Raw genomic sequence first — 24,876 nt, 5'->3', positions numbered from 1 at the left:
AGGGGCACAGCAGCCTGAGGACTGTCCTGCCACCCTGCCCTGGGCACTCACGACAGTCTGGGGGCTCATCCGAATGGTCCCCGCAGTCGTCTTCGGTGTCACACTTCCACCAGAAGGGGATGCACTTGTCGTTCTTGCACACAAACTGGAGGGCAGGTGGGGGCAAGAGGGGTTGGCGGGGGTCTGGGGAACTCAGAAGTTTTTCTTTTGAGGGGCTAGGATGTTCCAAAGGAGTGGCAGGCTCAGGGTCTTTCGGGGGCAGGTTGAGCTGGCCAGCAGGTTGGGGTATGACGAGCGCAGGAAGGTCAGGCGCGGGGGGAGTGTGTGGGGGTCAGTGCCAGGGGCTTGGTGAGGAGGGTCAAGGTAGGATGTGGAGGTGTTTGTGTGAGGTGACAGGTGTAAAAGTATTGCTGTGGGGAGACAAGAGGTAGGCAAGAAATGTGGGAGTGTTAGCGTGGGAAAACCAGATGCGCGAGGACATCAGAGCAGGTGTTGGGGTCCACGAGGGTTGGGTGTGCCGGTGTAGGCTTAGGGGAACGGGCATTGGTGGGGGCCGTCTAGAGGGAGAACCTCACCTGGCTCGCTGTGCAGTTGGACACACAGGTGCGCCCATCCCCGCCCAGGTAGAAGTTGGTGGGGCAGGCACATTTGTGGCCCCCCCCAGGGGACAGCAGGCACAGGTTGCTGCAGCCACCATTGTTGACCTTGCAGGGGTGATTGGGCACTGCCGGAGAAAGGTGGTTAAAGGGCGGCCAGCTGGGTCCAGTTTATGGACCACTGCTCCCCAAGCCACTGGCTGCTGGCAGAATGAGGGCAGTGCTCGCTGGTGACGTTTTCTGGTCTTGCAAAGGCTGCCTAGCTCACGCTATCCTGGGCGGAGGTAGGTGGATCTAAATCTTGCCTCTTTCAGGTGCGAGCTGAAGCCAGAGACTTCTCTCAGGGTCACAGGCTCAGCTCTCCTGCCCACGCCAGGCCTGCTCTCCCGCCAGGCCCTGGGAGGCCTGCGCTGGACCCGCCCCTCCCTCCACTGCAGCTTTGCTGGCTCAGGGCCTCGCTGCCGCAAGACTCCAGGATTGGACCCTGTCCCCAGAGCTGGACCACACTCTGTCTACACCCTCCTGGAATCCTCCAGTGTTTGGCAGAGTGCTCAATCGATGCTGGAGAGGGGATGAGCAGGAACCCCCGCTGGGTCCCCCGCCACTCCAGGGAAGCCTGCTCCCGCCCTTGCTGCTTACCGTCCGGCTGGCGCAGGGCATGGAAGACGTGCAGGTCCATGGGCCGGTGTAGGGTGCTGATGAGGAGTGTTTTGTTGGCTCCTGTTGTCTTGTGGGCTCGGTTGATGGACTTTGTCTCCCAATCGGTCCAGTAGACGTAGTCCTCAAACAGGGTGAGTGCGAAGATGTGCGGGATGTCCTGGCTCAGCACTGAGGGCCCGGGGGCGGCAGAGTGCCAGTCAGCGCTGAGTGCAGTCAGGTGCCCTGCCTACTCGGCCTCAGCCCCCAACACAACCCAAGGTCGCAAAGCTAGCAAATGCCAGAGCTGGAGTCCAGAGCCAGACTGTCTGACAGCAAGTCCCTGCTCTACAACAGCAGCTGGTTCCCATCAGGGCGGGGGGTGCTGCAGTTCCCCAGCCCCAGGCCTCCCACTCCCACCTTCCTTGGGGCTATCATCCAGAACCGTACACGGGAAGGGCCCCCTCACCCTCCTTCCCCAGGGAGCTGGGTGGTGGCCAGTCTAGGGGAACACCCTGGGGTGCTCTGAGCCCCCAGGCCCCTGGTGGGTGGTGTTCTGGGACCATGTCCCCTGGCTATTACGGACACTCTTGCCCCAAACACCCAATCCCCTGTCGCTTCAGACGCCCATCCCACGAGGTCTGCTGTGCTGGGCTGCCTCACTGGCACACTGACCGACGTGGCGATTGGAGCCATCCAGGCTGGCAAACTCAATGTAGTCCTCTCTTGCGTCGGCCCAGTAAATGCGCTCAGTGACGTAGTCCAGTGTCAGCCCATTGGGCCACGTGATCTTGGTGTCCACGATGACGCTGCGGCTGGACCCATCCATGCCGATCCGGCCTATCAGTGAGTGGTCACCCCAGTCTGTCCAGTACAGGTACCTGGCAGGGGGTGGGCAGTGAGCCCCAGGAGATCCAGCGACTGGTCCCACGTGGGGCCTGGATGCCTGAGGCTACCACTTGCTTTCAGGGTCCCCAACCCTCCTCGCCCACATACCTGTTCTGCACGTCCACCACCAGAGCCCTGGGCTCACGGAGGCCAGAGCTGACCAGCACCGTCCGATAGGCCCCGTTGAGCTTGGACACTTCGATGGTGTCCCGGCCTTTGTCGCACCAGTACAGGTTGCCACCCACCCAGTCCACAGCCAGCCCGTCAGGGTTGCTGAGGCCTGTCCGGTGCAGCACCTGCAGGCAGCAGCATGGAGAGGAGCCCTGGTGATCTAGGGAAGGACCCTCGGCCTCCCCCATGGATAAAAACGGGGCAGAGCTCCCTCTCCCAGGGTCCGGGAGCACACGTTTAATGGAGGTCAGACATGAGGGGAACTTCCTGGTAATGAGGGAGACCTGGGGCTGGCAGAGAGGGGAAGAGCTGGAGGAATCCCTGGTCTCTGCTCTCTGGGTGTGGAGGGGAGAGAAGCTAGGACAAGCAGAATCATGTAGTGACTCTGGGCAGAGAAGGAAATGACTTTGGCAGGAAGGTGGGGAGACGGGGAGATGACCTGAAAGCAGAGACAGTCTGGGGGCCGCAGGGTATCGCGCGGAGCCCCGCCTGCCTCACCTGCACGTTGCTGCCATTGAGGTGCATCCTCCGGATCATGCTGCCCTGGGTTGTCACGTCCGTCCAGTAAATCATCTGCTCCCGGTAGTCAAAGTCCAAGGCGACGGCGTTGTTCAGGCCCTGATTTGGGGAGTGGGGGAGGGGAGAAGACTGCTGTGGCAGTAGGGGCCACATCTGCAGCTGGGGGAGGGGTGGCTGGAGAAGCAGTAGGGGTGACGAGCACGGCCCAAGTGGGGCAATGGGGTGAGGCTGTACCGGGCGGGGGAGACGGGCAGGGTGGAGGAGGGCCCAGCTTTGGCACCTGCTTAAGCAATGTGTAGTTGGAGCCGTCCAGGTTGAGCTTGCGCAGGTAGTAGCGGTTGGCAAAGATCAGGAATGGCTCCTCATCTGGAGACAGGGGAGCCTGGCTCAGCTCCTGGCTGGGGCACACTCCAGCAGCTGCTCCCCAGCCCTCCCGCCAGAGCCCCCAGCTGCCCGGGGCCACCTCACACCCCCTGACCACTAGTCTCACCAGTCACAGCTTTGCAGCTGTGGGGGTCGCCGCCGCGAGGGGCATAGCCCTCCACACACAGACACTTGTAGCTGCCATGGGTGTTGACACAGCGCTGGCTGCAGGGAAAGGTGGTGCTGCACTCGTCCACATCGGCACACGTCCGGCCGTCGTCCTTCAGCCGGAAGCCAGGGCGACAGCGGCACTGCGGGCACAGAGAGACTTGGCTGGGCACGTGGCAGGGCTCTGGCCTCCCACCCTGGAGACCTGGGTCGGAGGCCTTCTCAGGCTCCGATTCCCTCCAGTCCGAGTTGCCACGGGAGGCAGGGGCACGTGGGTACTGAGCCCACCCAGCTAGCAGTCTGGCCCTCACCCCACAGGAACTGGGTGCATGAGGTTGCCGAGTTTGCACGTTTTCCGCACCCAGAGGCCTATGCCCAGGCCTCCTCCCACGTGCCCTGTGAGCACAGCCTGGCAGAGCTGCCCATGCTCTCCCCGAGAAACGCCTTCGTCACGTGGCCATCTCAGCCTCAGCGGTGGCTCCTTCTCAGACTCCTCTGCTGGTTGCCCTCCCTCCCCACCCCCACTGTTGCCCAGCAAGGGGCTCAGGCACTGGACCTCCTCCTTTTCCCAATGACACTCACTCCCTTGGGAATCACACCCAGGCTCATGGATTTAAATCGCATCTCTATGGTGCTAACTCCCAGATTTCTCTCTCCAGTCAGGGCCTCTCCCTTGAACTCCAGGCCCGTGTATCTGTGGCCTACTTGACATCTCACTCATCTCTCCCTCAAATCCTGCTGGCTCTACTTCCCAGACAGATGCAGAACCCAACCAAGCAGAGATTTCTGTCTTGTTCACTGTGGTATCCCCAGTGCCTGGGACACGCCTGGCACAGAATAGGTGCTCAGTAAACACTTGTTGGATGACTGAATGCATGAATGAATGAGGCAGTGGAGAAGGGAGCTCTGGCCAGGCCTGGGGTGTGGACGCTCTCTCCCCGGGGCTGGGCACACCTTGAAGCCAATCTTGAGGTCCTCGCAGTCCTGGCTGCAGCCACTGAGCTTGCGGCTGAGGCACTCGTTGACGTGGCAGCCGCGCTCGTCCGAGCCGTCGCCGCAGTCGTCTTGGCCATTGCAGAGCAGCGCCTCGGCCACACAGCGCCCGCTGCTGCATAGGAACTGCGAGGAGGCGTTGCACTTGTGCTCTGGAGGGCAGAAGCGGCAGGTCAGCGGGGACCCGGGCAGTCTGGGGTAGGGTGGGGGCAGCCAGGCGAGGCCCACCTGGGCTGGTGCAGTGTGGGTTCTTGGGAGCCTCATCGCTCTGGTCATGGCAGTCGTTCTCGCCATCGCACTCCCACTGGCGGGAGCTCAGACAGCGCCCATTGGCGCAGCGGAACTCGTTGGGGCCGCAGGTCGGGTACTCTGGGGGAGGAGGGGGAAGGTGAGGCTGACGCCCAGGCACAGCCGAGGGCAGGGCCTGCTCCCACCACAGCCGGGGCTCACCACACTCGGGGGACTCGTCGGAGCCATCGGCGCAGTCACGGTCGTGGTCGCACACGAAATGCTTGGGGATGCACTGGCGGTTCTGGCACATGAACTCTCGGTCATCGCAGGTGCTATTGTACACTGCAGACGGAGGTGGATGGGGCCCCTCAGCCCTGCCCCGCCCAGCCCCTGCCCGGCCCGTTGCTGACCGTCCCCAGCCCCAAGCCTCCTGTGGTCCGAGTGGCGGAGTGGGCAGAGCACTGGACAGGAGTCTGGGCACCTGGGCTGTAGCAATGGCTCTGCCCCTAACCGGCTATGGGAGCCCCACTGAGGCACCCCCTCCTTAGGGAGCCTGGCCACTGGCTGGCTGCCCACTCCTCAGGCCCCGCCACTCACAGCAGCCAGCTGCGATGCTCTCATCAGCGCCATCAGCACAGTCCTTGTCCCCGTCGCAGAGCCAGCGTTCGGGGACGCACACGTGGGTGCCAGGGCAGGAAAAGGAGGAGGGGCCGCACGTCTTGCCTTCTGTGGGGGAGGAGGGGGCCACCGAGACTCAGGGGCAGGCAGGGCAGGCTGGCAGCCTCCCTGCTGTGCTAACCCCTTGCAGGAGTGTGTCACCTCCCTGGCACCATGCCAGTCCTCTCACCACAGTGAGCCGCCTCATCTGAGCCGTCCCCGCAGTCATCGCTGCCGTCACACAGCCACTGCTTGGAGATGCAGCGATGGTTCTGGCACTCAAACTGGGCCTCCGAGCAGAACTTGTCTGGGGCAGTTGGAAGCCATAGTTAGGGGGTGAGGGGTGGCAGGTCACCCAGCTGGGCAGGCCGATGCCATGAGAGGATGGGGAGGTGCCCCTCTGCGGGGGCTCAGCCGGAGCTAGGGACAGGTTCCACTTCTGAGCCTGGAGTCTGGGGTGGGGACATGGGGCAAAGGGCCTGGGTGCCCTTCAGGGGAGTGCCTGGCAGGGTCTTAGTGCTTAGGTGAGAGGGTGCTGTGGTCACTCACTGCAGTGGGTCTCATCCTCGCCGTGTTCACAGTCATCCTCCTTGTCACACGTCCAGCTCATGGGGATGCAGCGCCCACTGGGGCAGGCGAAGTAATTCAGGGGGCATCTGGGGCGCTTCACACCTGGGGGCAAGGCGGGTGTGAGGGCCCTGCTCACCTCAGCCGCCACCCACCGCACACCTGCCAGAGGCCCACCTGGGCAGTCTCGCTCGTCGCTGTAGTCCCCGCAGTCATTGGCACCGTCGCACACCCAGCTGGGTGCGTAGCAGAGGGAGGTGCGCTCACAGGGCTGGAAGAGTACACCCTTCACGCCCAGGCGGAAGTAGCTGCTGCAGTCAGTGGCACCTGGTGGGGAAGGGGTGAGGGTGATGACTAGTTTCTTCCAAAATACCCCTGGGGCAGTTGCCAGCCCTATGGCACTTTTGTGTGCTTCAGAAAGTTGAACTGTGCCCTTCAGGTGGGGCACCATTCACACTGTCCACTCCCAGGGGAGCCCAGGAGCAGGACAGGGACAGGGCTGTGGGGAGATGGAGCCTGCCATGTGGGGCTGGAGGGAGGGCCTAGAGGAGGGGCGGGGACAGACAGGTGGGGAGCCCAGGAGGCACAGCAAGGGGATGTCACTCACTGCAGTTCATCTCATCCGAGGCGTCCTCACAATCCACAAACTGGTTGCAGCGGCTGGAGTTCCCGATGCAGGTCCCGTCCCGGCAGCGGAATTCACCCACACCACAGGCCGTCTCTAGAACAGCACCCACCCCGTCCTGTCAGGCCAGAGTCCTCTCTGTGGGGGCCAGGACAGAGCTCCCGGCCCAAAGCACCTGCCCAGGCCCATCGCAGAGTGCCCTCAACCCCATGCCGTGGGCCCTGGGGACAAAGGCTCAGCCAGGGCGAGGCGGGGCAGAGGAGCAGATGGTGCCGAGCGTCCACTCACTGTTGCAGGGGATCTCGTCAGAGCCGTCCCCGCAGTCATCTGCCCCGTTGCACCAAAGCATGTTGGACACACAGCGTCCATTGTTGCACTGGCGGAAAGTCTTCTTGCAGCGGCGTGAGTCTGCAGAGAGGGAGCAGGATGCAAGGCACAGGGAAGGAGCTGCCTCTGATGACACGTCACGCGTCCAGTACCCCCAGTGGGTCTGGTACAGGCTAATGGTGGCTCTGTCCTTCATGAGCTCCCCAAGCCCCTCAGCAGGCCGGGAGCTGGGGCATGCTCACACCCCACCCTGCAGGGGCTGAGGCTGGTGACCGAGGGCCTGGGGTGGGGGAGGGGGAAGGACGCAGACTGTGCCTGCAAGAGGCAGGGGCTGGAGCTGGCTCCTTACTGCAGTAGGATGGCTTCTCGTCGGACTTGTCTTTGCAGTGGGAGACACCATCACATGTCAGGCTGAAGTTGATGCACTCGCCGTTGGCACACTCAAACTCGTCTTGCGCTCGACAAGAGGAGTTCACCGCTGGGGAGGGCCGTGGGGGAGCTCTGTGAGCCAGGGCCCCAGCCGGGGCACCAACACCCCTCTCCCCCCAGGAACTGAGGTCACGCCAGCTTCTCCCTGGCAAAAGGCTTTGGGGGGCCAGGCTGGAGAATGTGGGAAGAAATGGTCCCCAGTGTGTGCTCAGGTCCCCCGCCAGCCCCTCCACCCCCACTCACCTCGGCAGGTGAGGTCCTCCTGGAGGACTCGGCCCCCGCGGCACGAGCAGTTGACGTGGCCTTGGTGAGTAAGCAGACACAGGTCCTGGCAGCCCCCATTGTCGATTCGGCAAGGCGAGAGTTCGCCTGGGCAGGACAGAGCAACCACAGGGCTGGAAAGCACTCTCTGGGCACGCGAAGCGCCCCGTCTGCCCACACAGCTTCATGGAGTGCCAGCGTGTCGCAGCCACCGCACTGCTACGGCAGGCACAGCCACAGCGGCGGCCAGTGGGGAGGGTGTAGGGCAGGGCCGCTGAGGGAGGGCAGGTGCAGGGTGTTTGAGGGCGGGTGTGAGGTTGAGGATGTGTGTACTCTTAGGTGGGGCGCTGGGGGCTTCAAGGCTTATTTTAGGAGATTCTGATCCAAGGGCCTTGGGATCATGTGTGTTGTGGTGGCCCCAGGGCTGTGTGACAGACCTGAGAGAGCTGCAGATCTGTGAGGGGCACGCGAGGTCAGCCAGCCTAGTGTGGCGTGTACGTGCACTCGTGCGTGCTGAGGCGAGCGTGGGCAGAGCCTGGCGTGCCCGTGTGTTCGGGTTCTGGGATGTGTGTGTGGCCCCAGGTGAGGGGAATGACCAGGGCAAGTGGTGAGGGTGTCCACGGCGGTGGATGAGCCCTGGGGGCCGGGGCGGTTGAGTGATATGAAAGTGTATGTGCGTGATTTGGCCTAGGCATGTGCAGAGGCCATGTGTGTGTGCACAGTGGTCCTGGGGGAGCTGGGGCAGAGGAGTGTTAGGTGTTTTGGCGTTTCTTGGGGACAGAGGTGTGTGCTGGCATGTGTGCGCTGGAGGCCCGGGAGAGCAGGATCCAGCTGAAGCGTGCATGTGCTCTTGTGTGTAGGTGCAAGGGCAGCAGGGCAGGGGTGGTGGCAGTGGCCCCACTCACAGCTGTTGGTGTCCTTGGCCACAGCGATGATGCCCATGGGCTGCTGGGGGATGTCCACACGTAGCAGCTTCATGTCACTGCCCACGTACTTGTTGGCCCGCTGCACTGCCCGCCGCACCCAGTCGGTCCAGAAGATGTGCTCCCCGTACACAGCCAACCCGAAGGGGTGAACAGGCTCTGACTTCAGGATCACCTGTGGGGACGGCACCATCACCATCCTGGTGTCACTCAGGCCTCTCACCCTCACTCCGTCTGACTGCAGCTGGCGGCGGGGCTCAGGGGCCTGGGCCAACAGTCACAGGATGACAAAGACCTGCTCAGGCATCTTGCCACCTCCCTCGCCTAACTGATGAGGACACCAGGCCAGACAGGGTGGGGCTGCCCAAGGCCTGGGCCTTGATAGGGCTCCCCAGCTCCTGCCCGCCTGCCCCGTGACTCCCCTCCCACTCCGTGCTTGGGCAGACGGGCCGTCCCCTGGCCCCAGCCGCCCCTCCTGCTGCCCGCTTGCCGGCCCGCCCGCGACTCACATAGCGGTGGGAGCCGTCATACTCGCACCGCTCGATCTTGTCCAGGGTGGCGTCAGAGAAGTAGAGCTTCTCTGCACGGTGGTCGATGGCCAGGCCGTTTGGGGTGCGAATGTCCTTCTCGATGAGCGTGAGGACGTTGGCTCCTGACAGGGCCGCGCGCATGATGCTGGGGTGCTGCTCGTTCCAGTTGGTCCAGAACATCAGGCTGGGGAGAGGGCACAGGGATCAGGATCCAAAGCCAGAGAGGCTGCCACGGAGAGCACCGGCCAGCACATGCAGGCACCTGCAGCCCAGACAGCCTGATGCCCAGGAACGGCCCGGCTGCTGTGCAGATGATTCACGCACCCGTAACTGAGTCTGACTTACTCTGCGTGCGCCGTGTGTATGCACACGCACACCGTGTGTCTGTGAAGTGCCCACCTGCGTTTGCTGAGATGACAGACAGTGTGGTCAAATGAGACCAGCTCTGGGGTTCCAATCCTGGCTCCACCACTTACCAGCTGGTTGCCCTGAGGCGGCAACTGCCTCGTGCCTCAGTTTCCTCCTCTATGAAGTGGGGATAGTAACACCACCTGCCTCACAGAGCGGTTGGGAGAACTGAAGAAGTTGATCCCATCGTGACGACAGATGGCACACACTGCGTATTTTCCACGGTTTTCTCCTTAACTGCTCTCTTCTCTGCAGTGATGCTGGCTCTTTTCCAGACCACGCAGGAAACCCTTGTTGAGTGTGCAGTGTGTCCTAGGTCTTGGGGACACGTGGATCCTACCCTCAAGGAGTTCTGAAGAATCAGCTTCTGCATGATTTAAGGCCTTTGCACTTTGGGGTTGGAGCCCCCACTCTGCTCGTCCTGGCTCTGACCTCCAATGAGCCTCTTGGCCCCCTGAGCCTTGGCTTCCCCTCAGCAAAGGAGATGATGTGAACAGCCCCCAATCACGCCGCGCTCCTCTTGAGGTGGAGGTGGGGCTGGAGAGATGGCCATGGAAGACCTCATAGACTCTCAGGGGACGGACCAGCACATGCCAACGCTCCCTGGGTGATCCTTATGCACACTGGAGTTTGAGAACCACCGAGTGACACAGGAGCCAGTTCCATCCCCCAGTCCTCTAACAGCACCTGCCCCCACCCCCACTCCAAGGCCTCTGCTCCCCGCCTGCCCCACCCCTCTGCCTCCTGGCCAGGGACCTGTCCTCAGCTGTGAGCTCATCTCCTCAAGCCTCTGCGGGTCTCACTCTGCTCACTGCCCCCGCCCCGCCCCGGCCCAGTGTCTCTGTCAAGTTGAACTACTGCCTCCTTCTGCTAGACTCTTGCGGGAGAATGACGCTTCTCGTGCCTTAGGGAGATGCCGCTGTTCCCGCCTCGGCGAGCTCAGGAGGATAAGGCTCTGAGCTTAAAGGCTTCATCCCACAGGGGACAGAGGTTCTTGATGACTCTGGAATCAGGACACCAGCTTGGAGGGAGGCTTCCATAAGACAGGACGGGTGTCCCAGGGCAGTGGCCAGTCACCTTCCTTGACTTGTCAGGACTGGGCTTGACTTGTCGGTCCCCACCGGGGACTTCAGCACCCTGAGGTAAAGCCTTGCCCACACTCACAGTGGCTTTCCTCCTGTCGTCAACAAACTCGCATATGGAAGGATTATATGTGACGCAATTGTGGGTTTGGTAATACTGCTCCCCAGGATGGCGGGAGCGAGGAGAGAGGCTTTCCTGGGGGCAGGTGGGCAGCAGCAAGGACTCGGTGGACTTTCTAAACGTCCGACTATGAGCTCCCTTGGGCCGCCGGTGCCCCAGTGCCAGCTTCGGGGTGGGCTCTGGAGGAGGCTGGGTGGTCAGAGCCTCCATTCACCCCTGCCCCTCCATCGGGGTCCACACTGGCTCCTTGCAACACCCCCAAAGTGCCCACTTCGTCTGGCCAAGGGAGGCCCCTGCTGACAGCTCAGCTCTCTCCCTGGGCACTGAGCCGGCTCCTGCTCAGCCCACTCCTGTCATCCTCAGATGCTGCTCACAGGCCAGCTCCTTGAGGACACGTTCCCAACCTCCAGGCTGGAGCAGGTCCTTGGCACGGTCACAAGGCTCCCTGCAGCCTCAGCATGAGTGACTCAGATACGCCCGAGGCAGGGCCCACGTCCCTCTCATTCTCCACTGAATCCTCACGCATCATTGTTCTCAAAGCCACTTGCTGAATGAACGACAGATCCCCCTGGGCTCAGAGAAAAGGAACTTGGTGGCAACCATGGGAGCTTCCTCTGGGATGGGCTGGGAGGCAGGCAGGGCAGCCGGCGTAACGCCCCTCCATGGAGGCTCCAGGCCCATGAGGGACCAGCTCCAGACAGGTGAGGTCACCAAGGGTCACAGCAGGGAAGACTGGATCTACATCATCAGCCACGTACCAGACGGCCGAGGCAGGAGGGAACAGAGGGCCCTTGTGCTGGGTTGGCTGTGCCAGGCAGGCTGGGCTGGGGCTGGACTTGATTTACATCAGGGTAAGGAATCTGGGTTTAGTACACTCACCGTTTCTATGCAGTCACTTTTGGTTTTTGTTTGTCTCTTAGTTTCCTAGTAAAGCTTTTTAAAAACATTCCAAGCGCTGCTGAATCAGGGGAAAAAAACTATTTCTCATACGTGGGCCAGGGTTGCTAAAGCAGGGGGTGGTTCACTAGAGGCCCTTGCAGTGGGGACAGGGCTGCCCCTGTGGGAGAGCAGAGACTGTGGGTGGGCCCTGGGGGGTGGCCCCCAACCTGGATGTTTCCTCCCAAGTTCTCCCGGGCTTGCGCTCTTGACTCCTTGCAGCTTCCCGGCCGTGCCCAGGCCTGCTCCGCCCTGTGGCGTGGGAGGTCCCCTTGCTGTCCTGCCCTGCCTTGAGCTTCCCTTCCCTGTCTGCCCTTCCGTGTCCTTCCACTTCCTGGCCCTGAGCCAGGCCACTGCCTCCGTGGTGCACAGCCCCGTGCCAGTCATCGCTGCTTCCCTGCTCCCCGCAGCTAGGAGGCTCGAACCGGCCCAGCCCAAGGCTCCCACCCGACTGGGCTTCCATGAGTCCCAGAGCCACAGAGGCCCTTCTCTGCCTTGAACATGGCTCTCCGGTGGATGATTCAGTCACAAAGCCAGAGGTGTCCCCCACAGTCCCCATCCTCCCCTGGGTTCAGGCACCTGAAATATCAGCACCCTCGTATCACAGAAGAGGACACAGAGAGCTTATGCAGCTCACCCAAGGTCACACAGCAAGGAAGGGTGGGGCTCAGGACAGAGCCTACCTCTCCTGCACCCCCACCTGGATCTGCTGGGCGCAGTTTCTGCTACCAACCCCCTCCCACCAGGGCAGCCGCTCACTTCTGGCACTCGTCCAGCACAAAGGCCCGTGGGTGGTCGTCTCCAGACATGGTGATGACCGTCTCGCGCTCGAAGGCCCCCAGCCGGGTCTGGTCCACTGTGTGGCGGGTGATGGTGGATGTTGTGTAGCTTGTCCAGTAGAGCGTGTCCCAGTCCCGGTGATAAGCCAGGCCTTCCACGGAGCCCACATCTGTGAAGAGGCAGGAGCAGCCATGGGTTGGGAGGGGCAGGGGAGCAGAGCTGAGGGGCAGTGGGGCATGGGAACATGCAGGGTATGACAGAGAGGGCTCGGGAGCCCCTAGATCTGACCTCCAGAGCCCCCAACCCCCGCCGTGCTGCCCCATCGCCCACCCAGAGGATGCACGGTCCACCTCCCTAGCCCGGCTCCTGTGTCATTTGGCTTCATGTTGTGGTCACAGTTTTCCAGACCTGGAGTTCTGCCGAATTGAGCGCAATGTGGATTTCAGTAAATCAAACCTACGTGGCCTGTACTGGGGAGCTTCCTACTTAAAAAGACCCTGAACCGGCTTGTGTTACAAAGCAGACATCTCAAACTCGGGTTAGAGAACTACGGCACAATGAGAGACACAGCCGAACAGCAGAGCAAGAGGAAAGACTCGAAGGTTAGTGGCTCCAACCTGCATGACGCAGTTGACAAAAGGTGACATTGTGCTGTAGATTGCACAGCAGCCGGGAGGAGGGGACATTCTGCTAGTCTCTCTGGATCGAGCTAAGGCTACAGAACATTGAGTTTAGCTTTAGACACTACATTTTATACAGACACATGGACTGGACTACGCGGAGCGGAAAATGTCCCAGAGGAAGCTGGGAGGACAGGTCTGGTTTTTGTCACCTCTGTATGCCCAGCACCTAGTTCAGTGCTTGGCAGGTCTTTACGGACCAGTTGAATGAATAAATGAGCAAACAAGTGAATCGAAGGACCTCGGGGTATCCAGCCTGAAGAAGAGAAAATGCAGTGGGACAAAACAGCAGTTTTCAAAGAGCTGAAAGGCTGTCCTACAATGACAGCTCTGACACCGCAACTACTCTTATAGAGCACACGCCGCATCCGCCGCACCGTCCCAGGGAATCCTGCCTCATGATGCAGACGAGAAAGCTCAGGCTTGGTGAGAGGCAGAAACTTGCCCAAGTCACTGAACTCCTAAGTGACAGAGTTGAGCCCTGTCCCTGCAGCCCATGCATGTGAGAGCCGAGCTCCGCAAGGAACTCCGGCTTGTCTGTGCAGCCTGGAGGCAGAACTAGGAAGAACCTGGAGGCAGAACCAGGACCAGTGTGGGGAGACACAGGGGGGCCAACTCTGACTCCAGATACAGAAAAACTTTCTGAAACTGCACTGTGTGTGGTGCCTTCTGGCTACTCTGCAGCTGGTGGGATTCAGATCTGGGGTGGGGGTGGCTGATGGCTGAGGGTCTGCGTTCATGCACACTCCCCCGCCACCCCTTCCCGGGAAGACTCGGGGCCTGGGCTCACTCTCCACAATGGTGGTCCTCCCGGAGCCATCGTCGTTGATCTGCTGGATGTTCCCAAAGTGGATGTCGCTGAAGAAGATGCGATTGGGAGTGCCTGGGGAGGTGCCTCCCCGGTAGTCAAAGGCCAGAGCAATGACGTTCTTCATGTGCTCAGGGTCCTCAAAAGGCTGCACGGGCGCATTGAGGTTGCGCTCATCTGACAGGTGGATGCTCTTGAGGATGGTGCGCTCTGAGTAGAGTAGGTAACCGGCGTACTCACGGCACGACGCCCCATCTTCAGCCAGCATCCCATGGGCGCAGGCGCAGGCCCGCTGCCCGCCGCCCCGGTACAGGCACAGCTGCTGGCACCCACCGTTGGCCACTGCACACACGTTGGTGCCTGGGGGAGGGAGGTTACAGAGGGCGTGGCCTGCTTCAGGACAAGGCTCACTGCTGCCTCTGTCATCCAGGCCGAGGCACCCTGCTCTGCCCCAGTCTCCCCAGCTCAGACGAATCTAGGCCCCAGCACTCCTCAACCTCTCCTTCCCGTCCCTGGGTCTCTCTGGCCATTGGGACGGGCCCCCATGGGTCTAACTTCTCTCCCGGCCCTCCCACTCTGGGTTCCCTGGGGAGAGCACTCCTGGACCAGGGTGCCCCCTCTCACCTGTCCTCCCCAGCCCAGAGCCCCAGCTTCACCTTTCTGCCGGTCCCGGTTGAAGACTTTGATATCTTTAAGCTGCACGCCGATGCCAGTGCGCAGCGGCACGGAATCTGTGGCATTGTCTTTGCTGCCGCGCTTGATGGAGCCATTGGCGTGAGTCCTGGGGAAGGGGAGGGGCATGAGCAGGGTGTTGATGGGGCCAGGAGGAGGGGACAGATGGGATGAGGGGAAGGCCAGGACAGAAGCCCTCACCTGTCACTCCAGTAGATGAAATCCTCAAACACGGACACTGAAAACATGTCCATGTTGTTGCTGGATAGAACCACCTCGCGGTTCTCACCTGTCTCCAGGTCAATCCGCTCGATCTTGTCTGTCCGTGCATCGCACCAGTACAGCTTCCCATCCTACAGGCCAGAGGCACCACCTCACTGCCATGCTCCCTGCCAGCCCCCACGGCCTGGGCAGCAGGGAGGGTGCGGCCCGAGCCGGGCCCTCGGTTCAGCTTTCGTGCCCTCTCCTCCTCGTCCATACCTCCCGCGCCCGACATGCTGAGGAGCTGTCCCACTTCCAGGGAGTTCTTTTCCAGGTGGGGGCTGGGACAGGAGAGCCCATGACTCCCGCAGGCTCCATGTCCTCCCACTGAGTGGGGCTCACCACAGGGTTGCAAAGGCAAGCGGGGAGCGGGGGCAAGGGGTCTACCAGGGCTCCAGAGCCAAGTGTGAGTCCAAACCTGATAGTCCACCGAGATGCCATTGGGCCAGCTGATGCTGACGTTAACCAGCACCACGCGATCCGTGCCGTCAAGCCGGGACCGCTCGATCCGCGGGTACTGACCCCACTCAGTCCAGAACAAGTACCTGAGGGGGCAGGTGGAAGTGTAGGGTCAGTACCCAGGCCCTGGAGGAGACAGGGCCTCGTCAGACAGGGCTGAGTCCAGAGTGGCTGAGCCAGCCTGTCCGGTGCCTCACCCCTTCTCCGGGTGGACAGTGATGGCCCGGGGCTTGTCCAGACCCTGGGAGATGACCACATAGCGGAAAGAGCCATTGAGCCGGGCGACCTCGATGACGTCGAAGCCCTGGTCCGTCCAGTAGATGTTGCCTGCGGAGGGAGTTGGTGGGGCTCAGGGAGCCTGGGTGGGGACATGTGCACCTGGCCCCCTGCAGGCCCCTGGCACCCCGGCAGCTCCGCATTGGCTCCTGCCTACTCCTTCTCCTTCTACACCTCCTCCTGAGGCCCCGTCAGCCCTCCCGCAGCTCACCGGCGATCCAGTCCACTGCGATGCCCTCCACGCGGCCAATGCCGTTGGTCACCACGTCCTCACGCCACGTCTGGTCCCGCTTGGCCCGGCTGATGGTGCTCAGACCCATGTCCACCCAGTAAATGGTGTCATTTTCTGGAAGTGGAGGAGCCGACATGGGAGGCCCAGCAAGGCAGGGGCCAGGGTAGAGGTGAGTGAGTGCTGGAGGTGCCAGGTGCTTGGAAGGGGAGCAGGGGGGCAGCTGTGACAAAGGCCCCCCCCTCAATCCAGTTCCGCAGCATCTCACTGGACCCTAAGAGCATACCACCCCCAAAGCTCCTAGGTCACGACCCACTGCCCCTAACACCAATGGCTTACCAGCATGGAAGTCGATGCCAACAGCCAGCGAGGTCCCCGACACTGGGACCAGGGCATCTGACTTGTCGTTGGGATCCAGAGGAATTCCCCGGATTCCCTCGTGCACAGAGTACAGGAGAAAGGAACCCACACCTGAAACACCAGGACATCTAAGGCACAGGCCTCGCTGACATTCCTTTAAGCGTGGCTCCTGTCACCTCAAGCTGTTCTCTGCTTCCCCTTTGAGATCCTCCCCCAGCCACCACCCCCACCCCCAACACACACACACACACACCCTCGCCTGAGTGGGCTGGTGGGGGAAGAGCCACAGCTCTGGGGGGCATTGCAGGACCTTTCTCCACCACAAGAGGGCAGCAGAGACTAGGCTTTGCCTCCCTGCGCACTGCCCTCCTCCCTCACCACCAGGTTCCTTAGGGAAACTCCGGCAGGTTCCCACAAGACAATCAGGACTGGGCGACTGCAAAATCTAGATTTCCATTTCGGCACACAGCCTGACCTTAGTTTGCTCTCTGTCCTCCCTCTGCCTGGTCTATGCCACACCCTCTTTCCAACACCTAAAACTCAACCTTCCTGGCACCCTGCTCCCAAACCACCCTCATTCTCGGCTTTCCCATGTCTTATGAGGCTCCACTATCCACGCATCCCAGAATACTCCCTGGCCTTTGTCCCTCTGATGCAGCGTGTCCCAAATGAACCCCCACATGGGCCCTGGTTGCTTGGGCTCCGTGAAACAAAGGATGAAAGGTCAAGTAAGTTTGGGAAAACCCCAAACACGGGTCCTCCCTTGAAAGGCTCTCAGTGCACCTGAGCACATTCAAGGCTCTGAGAAGCTCTGCAGTCAAAAACACTTTTAAACTTTGTTCAACCCAGAGTTTCTTTCTGTAATATCTACCCACATCAAAGAGGGAGGTTCCTAGGAGTGCACTTTGGGAAATGCTGTCCCGGGACAAGCCTGTAAATCAGTTAGCAAGTTCTTGTGAAATGTCTCGGAGTTTCACCTTCTCCTCAACCCCGGCTGCTAAGCCCAGGCCAGGCCCACCTCAGCACACTTGGATTACTCCTGACAGCCTCCTAACTGGTTTAACTGCCTCGGTTTCTCCCTCCTCACTGCCAGGCAGTCTTTCCCAAAGGTCATTTTCCAGGCACTCCCGGCTGAGAACCCAGGAGCCACGCCTGCCTCACAGCCTCATCTCCAGGACTTGCCCACGCCCTGCTCCCTGCCCACTACTCCGGGCTCAGGGACCCTGCAACACCCTCCTATTCCGCTGGACCCTTGCTCTAGTGATACCTCCTGCCTCACACATAGTTCCCTCGCCATTGAGCCACGCAGCCCAATCCTACTTGTCCTGCAGAACACAGCTCACAGCACACGTCTTCCATGGAGCTGGCCCTATCTGCCCACTGACATCTGTCCTCCAAAATCCTATGGCAGGCACTGGACAATCAGAGCCACTTTGTGGTCCAGTTTCCCCTACATGTTGTCTCCAACTTCTGGTTAAGCCTGCAAGGCACACAGACAGGGACTTCTGTCCCTCTGGATTCCCCCACAGCACCCAGCACAGTGGGGACTTACTAAGCATCTAACCCAGAAGGTGCATCATACATGATGAATGTAGTCGTGTCCCTTAGGTAAGAAGAGGAAGGTAGGGCTGCAAGGTAGGAGGCGTCGGGGTTGGGGACCTGGGTTGAGGTGGGCAGGAGAGGCCAGGCACTGACCTTCGCAGGCCTGCTGGCCGCTCCGGAGGCTGTAGCCGGCCGTGCACATGCAGGAGCGGGTTGTCTCTGATGTGGGCAGGCAGAGCTGGGAGCAGTCGCCATTGTTGACACTGCAGGGGTTGGTGCCCTCGTGGTCTTGGGGTGGGTGGGAGGCAGAGAGAAAGGGTTAGGTGGCCCTTCTTGGGACCTGAGAGTCAGGCTTGGGCTATTGAGGGACAGGATGATCACTGCTTTCACCCTGGACCTGGTGGGTGTCACCACCCAACCCAACTCTCAGGTCTTCTGTCCTCCCTTGGGCCTTGTGATCAGGAGTGCTAGGGGCCAATAATGTGCCTTTGTGGGTGGTGCATGGAACCCAAATTGCTTTCATTCCTGCTCATCTCCTTGTCCCCGTTCCTGCAGCCTGCTCCTCTCTCCCACCCCACCCCGTTGCCTCGGAGCCCCGGAGGCCCTGCCCCCGGCCCCCACCTACCCAGCTGGATGCTCTCGTCATACACCTTCATGTGCATCACCAGGGTGGTGCTGTTCCGCAGGACCACGGAGCCTGAGCCATCAGCCTTGGAGCATGTGCCCATCTTCTCTGACACCTGATCTGCCCACCACAGCTTGTCCCCTGGGGCAGCAGGAGGGGATGAGACCCTTGGGAAGGCCCCATACCCAGCTCTCCCGAAGGGCCCGTTGACCCTAAGCCATCGGGCCTGCCCTGTGGGGTGAGAGACCACCCTAGCCAGCCCTGTCTCCCCGCTGGTCTGGCCAGCTCTCCTGTTTCTCTGCTTCCTCCAGCAGCCTCACCCATGATGGCCAGGGCGGTGGCCTTGCCCAGCTGGCTCCGCATGGTGTCGATGATCTCCAGCCCACTCCCGTCCAGGTTGCAGCGGTTGATGGTGTGGTTGCCGGAGCTGATCCAGTAGAGTTTGCTTTCAGGGAAGTCAATAGCCAGGCCTGGAGGAAGGAGGTGTCACTGCTAGGACGCCTGGCACCTAGCAGTGACGGGTTCCAGGAAGGGGAACAGGGTATGTGAGAGGGTATGTGGTTTGGGGGGAGGGTGGTGAGAAGAGGCATGAAGCCCCCAGCTCCGAGGAGGCCAAGGGGCAGCTGAGCGACCCTGTGAGCACCTCCTGGTCAAGGAGCTAGGGAGGGGCAGGTGGGGTGAGCTCGTACCCACAGGGCCCTTCTGGCCACTGAAGAGCAGGGTGCGGTTGCTGCCGTCCATGTTGGCCATGCTGATGTTGTCACCGTCGGTCCAGTAGAGCTTCCTGTGGGGAGGGTGCAGAGGAGGGCGTCAGAGTCCTCTTCTTCCCAGCCCCACAGCCCACGCTTCCCAGCCCTGGGCCCTGGACCGACCCACGCAGGGGGTGGACGACAAGGCCGTGGGGCTGCTCCAGGCCCTGCACCACCGCGTTCTTGAAGGAGCCGTCCAGCCGGGCCACGTTGATCTGCTTCTTGTTGGTGTCGTAGCTCGTCCAGAATAGGTTTCGGGACACCCAGTCCACAGCCAGCCCGTGGGCGTTTGGCAAGTCTGGGGGCACAAGCGGGGAGTTGGTGTTTGGTGTCTGCAGGGCATGGGTCAGGAGGGGAGCCAGTGTGGTTCTGGAGAACGGGGATCAGGAACCAGGGTTGGTGCACCGAGGGAAACAGGATTTGGAGAAGGAACGTCAGGACTAAGAGGACGCGGGCGGGGAGCAAGGGCTGGGTGGGGAGTGCCTGTGCCCACTGGTGGGGGGTCCGCAGTCAGGACAGACCTGCAGAGACGACTGTCTCCACGCCTGTGCCGTTGATGAAGGCCCGCTTGATGGCCTGTGTCCGCACGTCGGACCAGTACACGCGCTGCTCACGGGCGTCGTAGTCCAGCACTGTGACGTTGTCGATGTCGGGCACCGTGAAGGAGATGATGTAGTTGTAGTAGGGGGCGTCCAGGTCCACCCCCCGGATCTCCATCTGACGCGCGTACAGCAGGAACTTCTTGAACTCTGCGGGGCACGGGCGGGTCGCTGAGGGCAGCCCTGCCTGCACACTCCTTCCCCCCAGATCAGGCGCCCTCCTTCTGGTTCCTTCTGTTTGCTGCTGGCCCATGGCTCTCTCTCGGGTACAGCCTCTCCTCAAAGTGGTCGCTGGAGCCTCCCCTCGAAATTGGGACTGTCTTCGCTTACAACTGGGAGTCTGGGCACCGGAGACCTTCCCCTCCAGCCTCAGTTTGCCACCTACCATAGCAGGTGGTATTGTCCTCGTGGAGCTTCATGAGGTGGGGGCAGGCGCAGGAGACGGTCCGGTTGTAGTTGATGAGACAGAGGTGGGAGCAGGGGCCCCGGCCCCCATTGGCCTCGCATGGATTGGGGGCTGCGGCAGGGAGGGGAGAGGAGCCAGAACGTCCTGTGGCTTTTTGGTCCCTCCCTGGCCTTCCTCAACCAGACCACCCCCTCCTCACCCACTCTCGTCCTCCCTGCTACAGCATCCCCTGCTGCTAGATCCTCCTCTGTCGCCGGACGGCACCCCTGTCCACAGGCCAGCGCACCCCGCCACCCCAGCACGCGCCCCTCCCCTGCTCTCACTGCCCCTCCTCCCTTCAGAGCTTCTAAGGGGCCACGGGCTCTTTCCGCTGCCTGCGAGATCTCAAGCCCTTACCCATGGGCTGCCGGGAGGGGTGGTACACCTGCAGGTCAAAGGGCTGGGTGTTGGTCCTCTGTACCACGGTGACATTGTGGCCGGTCCACTTGTTGGCCTTGGCCAGTGTGTTTGTTCGCCAGTCAGTCCAGTACACCTCCCCCCCATACAGAGTCACTGCAAACGGATGTGACAGGAACTCGTGTCCCCGGAGCACCTCCATGTGGCCGGAGCCGTCGTAACGGGCTGAGTAAATGGCATCTGACCTGAGAGCGTGGTTGGAGCAAAGTGAGGAGGCCGCTGGGGTCTCCGCCCTCAGAGCACTCTGCCCGGGCGCCCCACCCCCCGCCCTGGCCCACAGCTCCCCCAGCCGAACACACTGGAGCACGCCCTGCCGGAGCCCTGCTGGCCGGAGGAGGCAGACAGAGAGCCGTGGTGTGAGAACCCAGCAGTTCTAGGTCCAGCTCTCACACCCAATCCCCAAGCCCTCCAAGGGAGTCTGCTGGCTCACTCCTCCCTAGGGCCGCTGTTGGCACACAGGGCTTTGGTGGAGGTTAGACCAAGTCACCCTCTCTGGCAGACGCAGCCCCCAGCAGAGGGCACAGATTTGTGAGTGGAGAGGAGGGCACAGCTTGGACAACCACAGGTGACAGCCCTGCCTCCGCCTCTTCTGCCACCCTCCCCACAGCCCTCCTTCCATTGTGCCAGTCCTTTGCGACCCTGCTCCAGTCCCAGACTCCCTCCCCCCAACCCTCGTCGCTGCGCTTGGTCCCCTGCCCCACACTGGTGCTGCTGACTCGGGTGCAGGGAATGGTGCTGACCTGGCGTCGATCCAAAGGATGCGCTTCTCCAGGTAGTCCACGGTGAGCCCGTTGGGCCAGCCCCCGGAGCCTGTCTCCCGGTGGACAGTGCGGCGCCCGGCCCCGCTCATGGAGGCTGCCTCGATTCGGGGCAGGCTGGCATCCCAGTCTGTCCAAAACAGGATCCTGTGGAGTGGGGAGGGGGCAGGAGGGCTAAACCTGGGGGCCTGGGGGGCCCTGTGGTAGGATCCTAGGTAAGAGGTGGGAGGGGCACACAGCTCTGAGGAGGCAGGTGTCTTTGGCCAGGCTGAACGGGACGTCAGGGTACCATGGGCCAGGAGAAGCTGGGCAGGGTCCTCACCCATCACGGGGATCCAGTGCGATCGCCCTCGGGTGCTCAATGTCACCAGCCAGCAGGGTGGTCCGGAGGGTCCCATCCAGCTTGGCCACCTCAATCTGGTCCAGGTTGCTCTCCACCCAGTAGATGTTGCCTGCAATCCAGTCTACAGCCAGGCCCTCGGGTGTGGCCAGGCCATACTGAATCACAACCTCGAAACTGGTCAGGGCTGGAGGAGAGAGGTGTGGCTGGTTAGTGTCTCCTGGGCAGTGTGGTGTGAACCTCGATGACCCACCCTCAACCCCGACACCTCCGCCAATGCCTCTGATGTGCCTGGATTTGACGTGAGCTTCTAATATCCCCACTCCCCTCCCCCAGACCCCCGTCCCACGAGGGGTCAGGGAGGAGAGGAACCTGGGGAGGGTGGGGGGGACACTGCTGCGGCAGCTGTGAAGGGCTAACCTGTGGCAGCAGGCGGAGCAGAGGGCAGAGGCTTTGGGGGACAGATTTGGGCTCACATGAGGGGGACAGGACTTTTTAGAAGTCACTCCACAGACTAGAAGATTTTTCCGTTCTAATACGTATATCTGTAGCTTATTATTTCAGAGGCTGTTGCACAGTGTGAATATTATCACAGTTTACTTAGCCGTGCCCTTGTTGATGGACATGTACGATGGTTTCAAGTTTGTGTTATCACAAACAGTACAAACTCCTCTAGTAAAATGTGCCTCTCTCGAGTCTGAAGGATGTCACCTTCTCAGGGGACCTTCCCTGACCACACAGTGGAAGGCAGCCTGTTTCTATCCTGCACGCTGTGGCCGATGAGAGTCTGGGGTGCGTCAGGCTGTCTGGGCACGGGAGGCAGGGTTCAGGTATTCCCCTCCTAAGTGGCTTTTCCCTTCCACACCCGCAATTCTAGGGCTGGGGGAGCCAGGCTCCAGGCTGCTCCGAGGAAAGGCTGATCATTTTGTTAATTATCGGGCTGGCGGCTCTGCTGACGATAATTACGGGGCGCCAGGCACTGAGACCCACAGCAAAATCTAACCCAATTAACAGGAGTGTGGGGGATGGGGGTATGGCTCTGCTTTGGGGCCACCTGGATCTGGACCTGTGTCCCTGAGTTCTAGCTGCTCTGTCTGTGTGCACCCAGCCCTGGCATCAGCCCCAGGCGCCGTGGTCACCTCCGTTGTCCAGCAGCTTCCCGCGGTAGATCTTGTCCTCCACCACGTCGGTCCAGTAGAGGGCGCTCTGGCTGAGGTGGAAGTCCAGGGCGATGGTGTTGCGCAGGCCGGGCACCAGGACGCTGTAGTCCCCCTTGTGAAGGTCGATGCGCCGGATCTCATGGCGGTTGGAGAAGATGATGAACGGCTTGAAGGGGTCTGGGGTTAGGAGGGATGTGAAGGGGTCAGTGAGGGGCCTGATGCCTGTGTGCCACCCTGTCCACGTTCAGGCAGGTCTCTGCCAGCCCTGGCACTGGGGCCCTGGATGGAAAACTCAGCCTCTGGCATTTGGCCACCCAAGCCCAGCTCACGGCAGCTCAGGGGCCTGCCCCGGCCTGCCCAGCCACCCCTCACCCAGGTCTCACCCAGGCTGCGGCAGCTCTCGCCATCGGGCTCCAGGACCCAGCCCTCGTAGCAGGAGCACTTCACGCTGAACTTGTTCTGGTCGCACTTCTGGCTGCACTTGAGGTGCCTGGCACAGTAGCTCTGGATCTGGCAGGTGTGGTTGTCGGGCCCCAGCTCCATGCCCAGAGGGCACGAACACACAATGCCTTCGCCAGGTGCCACCGAGCAGTTGTGGCTGCAGCCACCGTTATTCAGAGAGCACTGGTCTGGGGGGGCAGGTAAGGGACAGGCTCAAGGTCAGAATCTGGGAGGAGGCGGGACCATGGCTCTTCTGAGCCCAAGTCCAGGGCAGCCTGGTCCAAGCTCCTGCGCCCTGCTGACGGCCCCCTTCCCCTTCGTCTCCGCTTCCGCCAAGCTTCTGCCCCAGTGCTTCCCAGGCTCCCTCAGGACCAGGGTTGGGACCCCAGCACCAGTCATCTAGGACCAGCCCTCCCCTTTCCCCAAGGGGCACCCCCATGTCTCTCTCTAGTCTCTATTTCCCTGCCCTTTCTTGGGCCCACAGTCTGAACCCCAGTTTTCTGCCTCCTCCCTGGGGGGTCCTTAGGTCCAGACCCCTTTTGCTGATCTCTCCTGATTTGGGGTGGGGTGCAGTAGGGCATGTCCTGCCACTGGGGCCTCTGACACACCCAGGACAACTCGCCGGGCCGACTGACCACCTGTCAACAGTTCTCCCGGTCAGTCCCAGTGGCTTTATCTCTCACTCCTCTCCTTCCAAGGAACTGGGTGCTCTGCCTGGCTCAGAGGACAAGATACGGCTGCTCTGCTGCTCATCCCCAAGTCACACATGTGGCCCTCCCTGCCTCCCCCAACCTCATTTCTTTCCATCTTGAATGGGCACCCTCCTCCCCCAGATTTCACATTCACTCTCAAATTCTGCCTGTCCTTGGGAACCCAGTTCAATCCCTGCCTTCTCCAGGAAGCCTTCCTTGACCATCAGCACTCAACCCTGGGGCCCAAGTCCATTCCTCCTGTTTTGCGAGTGTGGGTGAGGGGTCTGTGCCTGCAGAGAGGGCGTGCACAGAGCTGTCCCCACAGTGCCATAGGAGCTGTACAACCTTGGATCACCTGCTGAACCTCTCTGTTCCTCAGCTTTCTTCTCTGTAAAATGGTAACAGCGCCTGCCTTGCGGGGCTGCTTTGTGGGTTCAATGCTGTAATAGTGTGACTCGCTTGGCACAGTGCCAAGCTGAGCCCTAAATCGGCACAAGTGGCTGCTGGTGACTACTCTGCGTGCTGCTCGCCCGCCCAGCAGTGGAGGCTGCTCTCTCCTAGTCTTGGACCGCTCCCACAGACCTGCCCTGCCGGACCCCCACCCGCCGCCCTTCCCCCCCTCTCCCAGGGCCAGGCCTCTCAGCCCCACCCAGGCCTGGGCCTCACCACAGAGCTCGCCCTCATCCGAGCCGTCCCCACAGTCGTCGTTGCCATCGCACAGCTTGTCGGGCGGCAGGCAGACTGAGGTGTTGTTGGCACAGGGGTGCGAGGGTGGCCTGCAGGCCAGGGACTCGCAGTTCTCCTCATCCGAGTTATCTTCGCAGTCGCTGTCCCCGTCACAGACCCACGCTTTGCTGATGCAGCGAGCTGAGGGACGGTGCAGCGTGAGGGGCTGGGCCTGGGGAGGGGGCTCTCCCTGCCCTTCTCCCAGACCCAGTGGGCTTCGCTAAGGGTCATGACGCAACGCCTGGTGGAACTGCAAGGTTCTGCTAGGAACCTTGAGGCTTTCTCTGTCAAATTCACATGGGCAACAGTGAAGGTGGGGATCTGCCGGCGGTGCCGAGGCTCAACTCCGGCGAGGGTTTTTGTTCTCAGAGTCCTCCAAGCAGGCCTTGGACCTTCTTGCCTTTTCCTGTGCACGACCCACAACTT

The 24,876-nt window shown here is 61.4% G+C and overlaps 1 protein-coding gene across 1 annotated transcript in view; it reads right to left on the bottom strand.

Moving 5' to 3' along the window:
- The window catches only part of LRP1 (low density lipoprotein receptor-related protein 1), a 76,492-nt gene that overhangs the window by 11,548 nt on the left and 40,068 nt on the right, over positions 1–24,876 (bottom strand). The window contains exons 22-63 of the mRNA XM_012651950.1: positions 24,391–24,591; positions 22,975–23,220; positions 22,571–22,768; positions 21,414–21,618; positions 21,074–21,238; positions 20,274–20,518; positions 19,857–19,988; positions 19,394–19,621; positions 18,996–19,170; positions 18,813–18,907; positions 18,444–18,593; positions 18,124–18,264; positions 17,652–17,786; positions 15,936–16,067; positions 15,579–15,713; positions 15,289–15,418; positions 15,051–15,177; positions 14,573–14,724; positions 14,356–14,480; positions 13,682–14,059; positions 12,191–12,380; positions 8,864–9,068; positions 8,337–8,529; positions 7,414–7,539; positions 7,091–7,219; positions 6,703–6,822; positions 6,397–6,510; positions 5,967–6,116; positions 5,772–5,894; positions 5,413–5,529; positions 5,163–5,291; positions 4,785–4,907; positions 4,563–4,703; positions 4,296–4,486; positions 3,301–3,484; positions 3,091–3,176; positions 2,790–2,909; positions 2,229–2,416; positions 1,908–2,113; positions 1,236–1,424; positions 576–724; positions 52–145 (exon numbers count right to left, since the gene is read on the bottom strand). Of these exons, the coding sequence (XP_012507404.1) occupies positions 52–145; positions 576–724; positions 1,236–1,424; positions 1,908–2,113; positions 2,229–2,416; positions 2,790–2,909; positions 3,091–3,176; positions 3,301–3,484; positions 4,296–4,486; positions 4,563–4,703; positions 4,785–4,907; positions 5,163–5,291; positions 5,413–5,529; positions 5,772–5,894; positions 5,967–6,116; positions 6,397–6,510; positions 6,703–6,822; positions 7,091–7,219; positions 7,414–7,539; positions 8,337–8,529; positions 8,864–9,068; positions 12,191–12,380; positions 13,682–14,059; positions 14,356–14,480; positions 14,573–14,724; positions 15,051–15,177; positions 15,289–15,418; positions 15,579–15,713; positions 15,936–16,067; positions 17,652–17,786; positions 18,124–18,264; positions 18,444–18,593; positions 18,813–18,907; positions 18,996–19,170; positions 19,394–19,621; positions 19,857–19,988; positions 20,274–20,518; positions 21,074–21,238; positions 21,414–21,618; positions 22,571–22,768; positions 22,975–23,220; positions 24,391–24,591 (6,762 nt within the window). The remainder of the gene's footprint in view (positions 1–51; positions 146–575; positions 725–1,235; positions 1,425–1,907; positions 2,114–2,228; positions 2,417–2,789; positions 2,910–3,090; positions 3,177–3,300; positions 3,485–4,295; positions 4,487–4,562; positions 4,704–4,784; positions 4,908–5,162; positions 5,292–5,412; positions 5,530–5,771; positions 5,895–5,966; positions 6,117–6,396; positions 6,511–6,702; positions 6,823–7,090; positions 7,220–7,413; positions 7,540–8,336; positions 8,530–8,863; positions 9,069–12,190; positions 12,381–13,681; positions 14,060–14,355; positions 14,481–14,572; positions 14,725–15,050; positions 15,178–15,288; positions 15,419–15,578; positions 15,714–15,935; positions 16,068–17,651; positions 17,787–18,123; positions 18,265–18,443; positions 18,594–18,812; positions 18,908–18,995; positions 19,171–19,393; positions 19,622–19,856; positions 19,989–20,273; positions 20,519–21,073; positions 21,239–21,413; positions 21,619–22,570; positions 22,769–22,974; positions 23,221–24,390; positions 24,592–24,876) is intronic.

Source organism: Propithecus coquereli, unplaced genomic scaffold (genome assembly GCF_000956105.1).
Source record: "Propithecus coquereli isolate 6110/MARCELLA unplaced genomic scaffold, Pcoq_1.0 Scaffold111, whole genome shotgun sequence".
In the NCBI taxonomy this organism is placed as follows: domain Eukaryota; kingdom Metazoa; phylum Chordata; class Mammalia; order Primates; family Indriidae; genus Propithecus; species Propithecus coquereli.
The sequence above is the reverse complement of the archived record's forward strand: the minus strand, read 5'-3'. Positions and strand labels throughout refer to the sequence as shown.